This window comes from Macrosteles quadrilineatus, unplaced genomic scaffold (genome assembly GCF_028750875.1).
Source record: "Macrosteles quadrilineatus isolate MER2022 unplaced genomic scaffold, UCM_ALF_1.0 Scaffold_4__1_contigs__length_99947679, whole genome shotgun sequence".
NCBI classification, from domain to species: domain Eukaryota; kingdom Metazoa; phylum Arthropoda; class Insecta; order Hemiptera; family Cicadellidae; genus Macrosteles; species Macrosteles quadrilineatus.
The window spans coordinates 14,718,722-14,732,181 of NW_026542597.1; the positions used below are offsets into that span (position 1 = coordinate 14,718,722).

The following is a 13,460-nucleotide window of genomic DNA, read 5'->3' on the forward strand; positions in this document are numbered from 1 at the left end:
ACATATAAATCGCAAAGTACCCATTAACTTTTGAGAAAACTACAAGTCACAACCCCATAAACCATATACTTAAAATGATCGTCATAACGAGAAACCTTGCGTAAAACTAACCATTATTTCATAAATTGCCCTTTAAGGTCGTAATTCCTTTCTAAAGGGAACTTTCCATATACTTAATGTTAAAAATACCTCAGCTGTACTTATTTGTTCGTTGTTCTTTCAATTTACAACCTTCTTAAATCAGGTGTGGTTATTCGTTTGTATTACTGTAATCTGTTTTGTTTATTTCAGCTTAACTTAACCAATCAATAGTTGTATAGCCAACTTTTATAATGCGCAGAACAAACAGGTATATTATAGAAACAATTGGCTCTAAAGATTCAGTAACAGGTGTTGTAGTAATTACAGTTAAGTCAATAGTAATTAATTGTTAACATGGCTCAAAAAATATTATCGAACCATTTTAATGCTGTCTGTTCTATTAATACTATTCATTTAGATGTGGGTTTTTATAAGCATCATACATATCTCAACTTATTTCGTCATGATTCAAAATAATCTATATATTTTTTGTGACATTTATTAAATGTCGTGTTCACTTTGACAATAAAGAATAATATTTTAGAGTAAACCTGTCACTCGAAATTGAACATAATACATGGTAATGTAGAAACGTAAAAACAAAGAAATTAATAACTATTCACTAAAACAATAACCTCTTGGTTAATTTAGCCTTTAGTCAATTAAATTTTTTAATTCAATTAATTGAACATTCTCTATTAATATTTATCAACAAATTAAACATTCTCTAACTTTTTAATACTCTAACATTTACCATACTTAGGAAATGTTATCTTTCATCCAATACATAATATTCATGGACAGTTTGCAAAAAAAAAAATGTATGTTAGCAAAAATCTTAAATTTCTGAAACAATAATAAAATCGGTCAACACACTTGATAAGGTTAAAGAAGCTATAAAACATCGAAACGGGTAATTAATAATAGTTCGATAAGACTTGGAACATACTATAAAGATGGTTTTAGTCCTGCTGATTAAAAAGGTTATGACTAAAGGTCAATGTAATATGTCCAGCACGCGTGATGAACTATATTTTTATTGAAGCTAAATTACTCGCTAATTTAGAATGGGGTTACCGATGTATTAATATATTTGGGTTATTTTGGTTATTAAAGGTTAGAAACATCACTTAATCCATCAAAACGATAAGAAATCCCCAAGTTCAAATTACCATTGTATTGGAAAATTTTAATTACTCTAATTAGGGTGGTCATTGCAGTAAAATATACAATTCAATATGATGATGAACACAAATATATTAAAATAGAGATTTAACATAATTTTCCCAACACAACGATGTTTTTAGCCGTTTTACATACGTTAATTGGAGGCTGTAAACTACTACGTACGTCCAGGGCCAAAATGTCTGCTGTCGTCGTCATTTGGGGGCCGTGCAGGTTTTTACGTCCCTAGGGCCGAAAATCAGCTGTTCGCTTATTTACTTAAAACATTAAAGTATATTAAATACACATCCATATGCATTCCAAAAGACTTGTTTTATTGTCACCGCTGCCTAGCAACTATATACTATTTTTTTGCTGATTCCTATATTTCTTCACATAACCTTAAAGTTGTAGTTGTATTGACTAATAGCATTGAGTATACAGAATACAGTATTCTTTGTATAGTCAATGCTAATAGTGTGCATGTCCATATTTTCTAAATTGTGTATAGTGTGGTGAAAAATGGCGATGTAACAAAACAACGGCAAAATCAGCTGTACATTGACAAATTTACAATTCCCAACAAACCGTTCAGCAATTTATTCATTGTTCCATTCACACTTCCTCGCTGGAATTCAAATCACAACCGGTTTACCAACACTGAGCGCTCTATATGCAAGTGATCGCATAAATATTTTGTAAGCAGATTGTGCTTGTTGCTTGTTGAAGGAATGCACATCAACTCCACTTGGCCTTTGATCTGTCCTCGTAGCTTCTAGCTGACAATGCCAGTGTTCTGAGGATGTTTGGAGTCAACAGGTCGACAGCCAGACAGATAACCACAACATTGGCAGGTACTGTTACTGTATTAATACATTAATAGAATCATACATTCCATTCGAGGTAATAAAACAGTTGGTTTGATTGAATTTGCAGTGAATACAAAGTTTTTAGCATATAAGTTCGTGGTAGGGTTAGTTGCAGATGTATGGATATTTTTAGGTTGTTTTTTGCATTTTACGTTCTCAAGGATCTCTGGTAGCCTATGTTTACTGAAAAGGGCTTTAAGACCTGTTAAATATTACAAAAGTGGTATAAATATTTTTAATTTTTTAGGGTGAAAAATAACAGTAACAAACACTAAAAAAACAGTAAAAATAACAGTGTATGCAATACATAAGAATCATAACTTCTGCTATGGATAAAACATACTCCCTTAGTAGATTTCTCATCCTTATGGATCAGCTGAAGAAAATGTTATTGTTAGTTCCATCCGGTGCACTGTAGAGGTTGTGTTTTGTTTAAAAATTGTTTTTTGTTATATTTCAGTCATTTAAAACCTCTTTTAGCCAAATAAAACGATCTAATCATATACAATAAATCGTCCCCTAGTTATATAACCTAAGTAAAGCACAAATCATTAAATTGACCCTAAAATAATAGAACAAAATTGTCGTCGACACTAGCGATCAGTGTCAGCAACAATGAAAGACAAGAAAAACGAGCTTCATATTACAATCGGATGAGAAGTCTACTTGTAAGTGTTGGTTAGTCTAAGCTTCTGTTTACATAAACAAAGTAAACTGCTGTTTTACTATTTTATTACAAACTAGCTGGCCCGACAGACGTCGTTCTGTCCTAATGTGCTTTTATGTCAAATGCTCGTTCATTTTCAAGATGAGCTCGTTCGAATGCCTCAATCACGTCCTGGTTGAAGTTCGTTCGCTATGCTCACTCACCATTAGGTTGGAGCTCGTTCGCTGCGCTCACTTGCCTTCAGGTTAGCTCGTTTGCTACGCTAACTCGCCTCCAGGTTGAAGTTCGTTCGCTACGCTCACTCACCTTTTGGTTGCAAATTAGCTGATGTCATAAATTTAAAAAATAATAATAGTGCTGCACCCTGTTGGTAAACCTATTCACTTTTTAATGCTATTGAACATCACAGAATCAAATTATTTAGTTGAACCAGCTGTTAAGATTCTTTAATTCCATTTAAATATGAGTACTTTGGGACTTAACTAAGGTTAACATGGGAAACCCCAGAGCCACAGGGGCGGAGCCCTTTTGACGGATCTGCACCAAACTTCACACAAACCATCCTTGAATAATGCTTAATAATGCCTCAAAGTTTCATTACAATATGTCGAGCGGTTTCGGAGTCCATAAAGGACAAACAAACATACATTGGATTTTATATATATATACTAGGTGAAACCCGTCGAAATCGACGGTAAGGGGCCTCCTCGTTTATATGGTCGTGTGGCTTCAACTTCATTGGCAACAAATAATGCAAATGAAATAGCAATGTGGTACTTTCAAAGAGAAAAACATACTGTAAATTGGCTGTTACGTAAATATTGACGTTTACATGCATTGTTAATCAACGTATCTTATAATGGATAATGTGATCTAGTTTAAAAGGATTATGACCTTTCTGTCATGACAGTAGCTGCTTAAATAGTATTTTTACTCTTACAGCCAAAATATCATGTTACTACAATAATGTTACCAACCCAGTGGGCCACGGATGGCCACGGTCCGTAATATAGACCACTGCAAATAATTTTGTCAAGGTAGGTACCATTTAGGCAAGGTTTTTGTGTTTGGATGTTATTAGACACGATAAGAGCACACTGAACTTCTTCTGCAGATGAATAATGTTGGAGAAATATAAGCCGAATCATGAATGTCATAATGCGAGTTTGAGCATTTTGTAACTATATGAGGAGGTTACATCGTATGTTTTAGGCTGCTGCTCAGTGCACTTTAAGAATCTACAGTATTTTTTTGAGATAAATTAAATTATTTTTGTTGCTGAGTAGCGCTAGTAGGCCTAAACATGCACAAACCTTTTCGTTAGTCTAATAATATTCAAAGGTTCTCTAAGAGTTCAAGTTCTTATTTGTATACAATCATGTTTTCAGTTTTCACTAAGCTGAATGAATACATCAAAGTAACCTCTCTGAAAAGTCTGCAGTAAATTGCAGTTTTCCAGCTTAATGACTTTCTAAATAATGCACATATTTCTACATAAATATTGTAAAATGTTTTATCTAGTTGCCGTAAACTACTATTAGTTTAACAAAATATGGACACGGCTCAAATGGCCACCGTGCCCTTCTGCACTTACTTGCATTATTTTGTACTGTATTACACACTCGAAGATTTTCCCAAAGATTGAAAACCTGTATGACAATAATCTCATGAACCTATGATGATCCGTCTAGAATAATTTGATAAAATATAGGCAAAAGTGATGAAAAAGGCAGACACCAACCCGTAAAATAGATATAAGATAGTCCAATAAGAAATAATTGTAAGAGTTACTGTGATAAAAGGATTTTTCACAGATTTCGTAATGGAAGGTTATATTACAAAACATGACATGATACAGAAGAAAATCGCTTTTAAAATCAGAAAATAACATTGCAAATACTTCCTTTGGACAATTCAGTAACTCTCAATAAATGTGTGTTGTTTAAAATACAATTTAAAAATTAACAGCTGGTTTCATTAAAAAGTATTATCCACATGGCCAAAATGTAAACAAATCTGTGGAGGGATCTTTAAAGGCTTCTGGGGCAGAGCCCTGAGGGAATTTACTTCGTTTTTCTTTTGATAAATCATCTACAGACCAAGACCTTTCTTTGGACACCCCTACCATGTTTCTACGCCCAGCCGTTCTCTCAAATTAGTGTAGACAAAGTCCAATTAAATATTTAGATTCCCCCATGTTAATCTTATGGGGGGAAATCCAACTTTGACGGAAGATCCTGCCCAAACTAATAAAGATTTCAAAAAACAAAAAAGACTTTGCAAAACTACAGATCAGGGCAATTCTTTTGACACTTTAATCATCAAAATCGGTCAAAAAATGAGGGAGGAGTTCTGTTTACAAAAATTGGCTTAGCGTATTATACAGGGTGAGTTTTAAATGAGTTCGCCCCCTACTTTTTTCTACATTTCTTAAGATATCAACTCCGGACCACGTCAGATAATTGTAAAGTAGTAAGTACTACATTTTCACTGGGTATAAATTTTTGGCCGCCATCTTGGATTCGCCATTTTGAAATGTGACAAATTAATTTAAATATGAAGGTGGTGTTGTGACCCATCATTTTCAACTACTTTTTATGCTGAACTCAATGCCGCAATCCGTTTTTGGTTATCAAGCTTTCTTGATGAAATATTAAAATGATCTTATTTAAAATTTCAATAATTCAACAGCTAAACTTGCAAATGAAAAACTGATTGCGGCATTGAGTTCAGCATAAAAAAGTAGTTAAAAATGATGGGTCACAACACCACCTTCATATTAAAATTAATTTGTCACATTTCAAAATGGCGGATCCAAGATGGCGGCCGAAAAAAATACATCCGTCATAACCAAGTGAAAATAGGTCGACAAATGAATGGTGGTGTATACTTATCTTTATCTAGTACTATTTTGAGATTAAGGTCTTAGTTTGTAAATGCACAATGTTAAAATGGGCTAAAAATAAAGTTATTAAAAGTCCTTATAACTTTAGAACGGATCAAGATTTTTAGAAACTATTTGCGGCATTGTAATCAGCGTAAAATTCCTGTTTGGAATAATGGGTCACAACCCTACCTTTACATTTGAAAAAGACAAGACGTTTTGTCTGTAAGCTGGTGTATTCAGTCACCATCTTGGATTCGCCATATTGGATATTAATACATTTTTTTATGTAATGATAGTGTTGTGACACAACATTGTAAACTAGATTTTCAAGGAGATTTTAATGCCGAAATCAGTTTTAAAAATATCTTTTTTTGTTTGGAGTTTTCAAATGAAAACTCTCCCCCATACATTTCTTATGGACGTTTCATACTTTGAACATTATTTAAGATTATTTTTCTTATATCTCCAGTTCTTATTAACGCTTGCAGTTCGTTCTAGCCTTAAATTATTCAGTGATGTAAGAACTTTCATTTGAGCTATTGGTCATTTAAATCGAACGAGTTATAGTAGAGCTACAAACCCCAACAAAATATTAAATTTAACTTTTTGGAAATCTGTTTTTATTAAAAGATTTATATCTCGGGGTGTTAATACGTCACTAAATTCTTTCTGGGATCAAATTACTCAGTAAATATTTGGTTTTAGATTTTATCAATCGCTAAATGAAATATGACTATTTTTAAATAAGTCATTGACCTCCAAAATTTGTCTTTAGGTAAACACATACAGGGCTGGTCATTTGTATTACAACAATTTGTTGGTGTAAGTACTAAGTAAATGAAATGTGATGATGCATATAAGAGGTTCCAATTCTAAAAATTGGCTTCCCAAAGAATTATTTGAATTATTTCTAAAATAACCACGAGAAATTGCTGTACTGCGTTTAAAACATGGTTATTTTAGAAAAAGTTCAAATAATTCTCAAAATTGAATGAATTTACGAAAGTGTAGTTCAGTTGGCATTTGAGTTTATTGTACCTGTTTTGCGGAAAGATTTCCTTTGAATAAAACTAACTTGATTTTTAATTCGCTTGTGTGAAAAATACTGGGGGGACCGAGCCATGGCTTGGTATAGTTTATTTCGATTGTGAAAGCTATAAAAATGAAACTCACGTTTTATTTACAACTAATTTTGGATTTTATTAACAGTGAAACTTCAATTCATATTAGGCTATGGTGGAAATTTTAAGCAGGCAATCCACAGCACATTAATTTATTTCCCCTACCACTACATGGAAATGATCACATTGCCACATCTGTAAACTTAATGCAAAATAGCTCATTGACGCTCTAGAGAGGGAATGGATCATTCACGCTCGCTAAATCAGCTGATTTCATTGTTGTCTTTTATACACCAAAACTGGTAAGCAAATAAAGTAACATAAAATACCCCCGCCGCAGCAAACCTGCAGACTAAGCGAATTTCAACTTGTCTGATTAAATTTTTACTAAAATATTTCCATAAAAATAAGACATGTTTATTCCCTATTTAAATTACATTAGATTTAACGAGTGCTTAGGTTTGCTGCTATGGGGAAGGTAAAAAGTGTTTTTTTGACTATACGTCAATAGTATAGGATGAAATAAATAAATTTGCCAAATTTTATCAATATATATCCATAAACAAGTAAACTACAAAAAAAAATCATTTTCTCTATAGTAATAACATAAGAATTTTAAATTACACTATTTTTGAATTTTCTCCGTGACCGTTAGGTCCGCGCTTCAATATACTAAATTATTTATTTTTTAAGCTCTACAAAACGGTTTAAAAGGAAATTGCATTTTTTTTGTTTTTAGGGTCAAAAATGGTAAAACCCCATTTTTACCCCATAAAACCCCCCATAAACCCCCGTTCCCATGGTCCGATTATGCTGGATCGCGAACTCGTTCGAATAAACGGAGGTTTACACGTTTGTACCAAATTTAATCAAAATCTGATCATTTTTTGCTCGAGTTACCGCGCTAACGGACACATATATATATATATATATATGAATTTGAACGGATGGTGTTTTTGGCCTCTAGGGACCTCAAAATGAAAAATTAAATCGGTCCCGGGTCCAGGTCTTACCATGAGTACTACGGTAATAGCTTATTCCCTATGGGAAATTCGCTAAAAACAAACATAACCTAAATGACCTTACATATATATATAGCTTTAAAGTTAATCTGTGTGTTATTATAAGTTTAATTGTGGTGTGCATATAGTCAATGGCATTACGAGCACTAACAGTCATTGCAGCTCGAGAACTGTTGATGGCCACATTCGATTCAGCAGCCCCATACACGTAACGATCGGCCGGCCGGCCCGGCCTGAACAGTCCACGCCGGCCGGCCGATCGTTACGTGTATGGGGTCGTCGTCCGGCCACGTCGTCGTCCGGCCAACCCCCGCCTTCAGGCCGATCGTTACGTGTATGGGGTCGCCGGCAGGCCGCCGGAAGGCCGACAGTACAGTAGTAGCATTATTTTTTATTTACGTTCATTTTTAAGGTCAGGCACGGTCATTGACATAACCTAACTTTATTTTCTGTTCAGTCTTTGTACTAATATGGCTACGTGGACTAATCAGCATGTACTAGCCTTTATAGAAGAATACAGAAAGCATGAATGTCGGCGGAGGGTCAAAACAAAGGCATACCACAACAGGGACTTAAAAGATCCAGCTTATAGCAAGTTAACAAAAACGTTTTTGCCGTACGAAAACTGACTGCACACTTGCCACTAGGCGGAGAAATTTCAGTCCGGCCGGCAGGCGAATCGTTGCGTGTGTGGGGACCCTCCTTTCACAGGCCAAACTGTTCAGTTTGGCCTTACGGCCCTCGCCGGCCGGCCGATCGTTACGTGTATGGGGGGCCAGAGGCCAGAGGCTGCTCTTCGTGCAGCCATCGACAGTGTTCTCGTTCTTTGAGCGGCAATGAAGTACTTTGCTCTCAAATAGCTATTAAAGTCAATGGTAAAAATCACTCGTTTATAATCGTCTATACTTGCAGAAACATTTTTTTAGTTTCTTTGTATGAAAACAGCTGATTGAAAATTTTTGTTTGGATTCTAATTTAGATAAAATTAAAAATATAATATTATTAAATATTTTCTGTTAAACCCAAGTTTGCCATTTGCCTCAGTACTTCGGGGATTAGTTTTTGGTAGTCGAGAGCCAAGTAAAATAATCAGTATTTGATAGGAACTATTTTCCCTTAAATTGATTAGGCTCTAATCTTCAGTGTAATCTTTGCTCAATAGTAACAACTGATGTTTTTCCTTTTGTACTGTATATTGTAATTTGCTAGTTTACTGTGGATGGCTTTATAAACACATGTTACAAAAGTCTTTTGTTTAATTTGTCCTTGTCATTTTGTTCAATCAACAGTTAAACTACTTAGCAAGCCATAAGGCCAATGATAATTTTTTAAATTTTCTAATGAGTTGTGTAGCGAAATTTAAATCTTCCTGAGGTAGTGGATGTCGTCAATCACGTTTTTTGGCCAGAAATAAATTATCGAAAGCCGTTTTATTTGTGCAAGCAAGCAGGCACACATACATGCAAGAAAACATTGCTCATATAAGAGTATAGGATTAAAATATAGAAAACAACAAAATAATCCCAACTTAGGGTGAAACTATCCTTAATATTGTCTACAGATAATCCTTAAGTAAGATAAATCTTTAAGCACAGACAATATAATACTTTAATTGTTTGGTTAATATTACTTTTAATATTACTTTGACAATGTTGGTTTCCATTGTCTGTGCTTTAAGGACTATGTTTTATATATGATAGTTACTTCTGCAACGATTTCAATACTACTAGTGCGCCTGTTGCTCGAATTCGAGCAATTGCAAAATATTTCATGAGTTATTTCAAAACGAATAACAGTCATAATTATTAACGATGACTTAAAAGAGTCAACTTAAAGATAATGTAACTTAAGGATATACTCACGATGTACATAGCCTCCCAAAGATTTAAACTGTAAACAGTTTCACAAAATATAAAAAACATGGGCTATTACTCTATTAGCTTGATATTTCTAATCTCTTGTTTAAAACCAATCACTCCACTCCAGTTATCGTAACTGAAAACGAACTCACTTAAAAAACGAATGCCTGTGTGTATTGTATGTTAACTAAGAACAGCTGTAGTTAATCTATCTATATATTAATAGGCAAGCATGTTTCTTTAAAACCTTTTTTCTCAGCTTGTGTGCATCGTGGGGTAAATCTACGCATACCGTTAGAAAGCTATTTTCCTGTAGGTGTGCAGAATCCCTTTATAAATTTAAATAGGCTCAAAGATAAGCACAAAAAATGAGTTTACAAATTTGAAAAAATTAACATGGATCTTATGCGTTGCCATGCTGGTGACGAAATAACAACGAAATATAAACAGAAAATCAAAACAAAATGGAAGAAACTCCAATCACATGTTTTATTTACAGTGTGGGGTGAAAATAGAGAAGTGAGTACATTACATATTTTTGGTCGAGTTTCGACCACTGGACGACCTCTCGTAAAAATTATTCGTCTGTTTAAGTAAACAAAATCTTTTCTTCATAACAAATACATAGGGATTTCGATGGCCTGTGGGGCAAAGCCCGAGGACTTTTATTACATGAATTGGTGAAAGGGGCGTCTATACAAAAAAATACTTAATTTTGACACATTGTTTGTAAAAATCCGTCCATTATTAACGGAGGAGTAGTGTTTCGTAGAAATCCCCTTCACGTATTATATATAAGGATGATAAGTTATGAAAACCCCGATTCTTTAAGTTTCAAATACAAATTTTTAAGTATCGACTAATATCATTGATTAATGCTTTCTCGTGGGTATTGACTCTTTCAGGTTTGTTCAGCCCGGTTACGTAGGAAGGAGTTTGTTTACTATTCGTTTCTTGGTATTGTATTTGACTGGTATTATAACCCAAAAGTAAAACACAAACTGTTCAATTATCAATTAGTCTACCCTTAAAAAAAGAGAAACGCTCAGTTGACATCAGGGCTTAAAACATAGCAAACTTGAAACACACACAACAACATAATTTTAGATTTTTCAATCCTACTTCCATTTTTAAAAGTTAACTCGGGTGTTTACTTAGTCTCAATGATGTGGTGCAATCTCGTCCAATCAGTCTCCTAGAGAAAGTGGCATATCGTCCACGTAAAAACTTGGCAATGGTCAAGCAAACCCTTGTTACATAACAAGAGTGACAGTTACAGTATTAAAAGTTTACATTGTATTGAAATATGCAAATAGAAACACATCTTGGCAAGGACCTTTTGCATTGCCAAACTTGAAACGTGTTTAAGATCAAACCTCAAACCTTTATAGTACAATAAAAATTGACTAAGAACATAAACATCAATTGGATAATAACTTTAAACATCGTGGAGTAGGATGATGGAATCTTAGAATTGATTGTGATGAGCTAAAATAACTTAGCAAAATCTACCTTTAAATACCTTTGAAATGGTGTTGTATATAATTTTAGCTTCACATATCTTTTCCTCAAATATACCCGGGAAGTAATTTTTTTACTGTTAAAATTATAATTCAATCCCTCAAGTCTATACGTCCAAATCGTCCATTTGACGATGTATAAAACTAATTAAGTTAAAGCACTCATGAAATAACTTAATAAAATAATAGAGGTAGGCTAAGATACATAGGTTTTGATAATATGGCACTAATCGTTGAAAGAAGAACGTTCTTCATAATTTGGCAATTATTTTATAAGCCATTTCAACATGTTTCGTCATGATACAGTGTGAACACACTCCCCGTGATTTTTATACTCTTCAAAATTTGCAATGCATCTTATATTGCTCATCTTACTTTGTCGTGATGCCGTTCCTTCATCATTTCTTATGTGTCCCATGTGATGTTCCAGCATGCTTCATCATGATGTCGTGCGGGACGTCCTTCGGCTGGGTGGCTCCGTCCTTCGTCAAGTTGATGTCAGAGGACAGCGTGATACCAATGACGTCATCGGAGGCTTCTTGGGCCATCGCTATAATAGAGTTCGGCAACCTGTGGTCTCCCGTCCCAGCTGGCATTCTGGCAGACAAGCTTGGCCGTAAACCGTTAGCGCTCGTGAACGGACCTATAAGTATAGCATCCTGGGTGATCATCATGTATTTCAAGTCTTTCCTCGCATTATGTATCGGGAGGATTCTTCAAGGCTTCGTGATAGGCATTGTTTTCACCGTAGTGCCCATGTACTTGGGAGAAATCGCCTCCCAGAACATAAGAGGAGCTGTTATAACCCTTTCTCAAGCCTGCTTCTGGTTCGGATTCGTCTACGAGTACGTCATAGGACCTTTTGTAAGTTTCGACACGCTTATACTCTTCTCCGTCTGTTTGCCAGCTGCGTTCCTTGTCCTGTTCTCATTCCAACCGGAATCTCCTCATTTCTACTTAATGCGGGAGGACGAACTCAACGCGAAGAAAAGCCTGATGTGGCTGAGAGGTGCAAAGAATGAGGAAGACGTCAAAGAAGAACTGGCTGAGATCACTGAAAGTGTTCGCGAGGAAATGAGCCACAAAGTCTCTTTAGCTGACATCATCTCTACTCCGACTGACAGAAGAGCACTGTTGATCGTTCAAGTTGTAAGTGCTGTCAAAATGTTGAGTGGTGTTGCACCTATTTTGGCCTACTCGACGGAAATTTACCGAAGAACAGGGTTCACCCTGATTCCACCTTACATGATGACCATCATCACCGGTTTGGTGCTTTTCATCTCAGCTTTCTTCAGCACCACGTTGACCGACTCAGCTGGAAGAAGACCTTTGCTGATCATCTCCTGTGTCGGCTGTGCGCTGAGTCTTTATGTCGTCAGTGGATTCTTCTATGTGTACGAGTTTACAGACAGCGACCTCGGCGACTTCTCGTGGGTCATTCCATTGTGTATCATCCTTTACAATCTGTTCATGGCGTTTGGTCTGGACCCGGTCTCAATCACTTATCGAGTTGAGATGTTCCCCGCTCACACTCGCTCCACCGCTGCCAGTCTCAACACTCTCGTCTTCACAATCGGCGCCTTCGTAACTCTCAAGTTCTACCAAGTTGTGGCCGACACGTTCGGAGTGTACTCTATATTTTTTATATTCGCAACTTGTTCGTTCCTTGGTTCGATATGGATGTACTTTTACGCAATCGAAACTAAAAATAAATCTCTTGCTGAGGTTCAAAAAGAACTAACAAAAATGTTAAACTAATTTTAGGCTTTAGCTTTAGTTTCAATTGTATCATTGTACACTTACAATGTTAATAAAATTGTACATTTTTATGTCTTTAAGATTGTTAATCTAATTAATGCACGGGTGTGACATACCAAGAACGAGTGTGTTTCGTATTTTGTATTTCTAGTCATTATGGAAAAACACCTTTGATTTAAATCAATTTGAAATGTCATTGATAATTGTATCTCAAAGATAATGTGTTTGTTATCACCACCAAATCTTTTTTACTTCCTTTGAATAAAATCTCATGTTTTCCAATATTGGTTGCTTACTGAAACCTATATTCAATATTTCCTAGTCAACCTGACTCATTCAACCTGTCTATAGACATTATGATATGTACTAAGGCTAAGGTTAACTAATAAGATTATTAAAAAAGATTAAAAAATAAAAAAATAATTTGCAGGATTATGTTATTAGTGCCATAGTGTTTGAGAACAATTGCTTTAAAGTGGTTGCATTTTACCTTGATTTGATTCACAAGCGTC

At 35.0% G+C, this 13,460-nt stretch overlaps 1 protein-coding gene across 1 annotated transcript; it reads left to right on the top strand.

The window, feature by feature from the left end:
- Nucleotides 1-1,972: 1,972 nt before the first annotated feature.
- Nucleotides 1,973-13,228, top strand: LOC128992337 (facilitated trehalose transporter Tret1-like). Its single transcript, XM_054415874.1, has 2 exons — nt 1,973-2,099; nt 11,621-13,228. The coding sequence occupies exons 1-2, from the start codon at nt 2,048-2,050 to the stop codon at nt 12,946-12,948; spliced, it is 1,380 nt and encodes a 459-aa protein (XP_054271849.1). The 5' UTR covers nt 1,973-2,047; the 3' UTR covers nt 12,949-13,228.
- Nucleotides 13,229-13,460: the final 232 nt, after the last annotated feature.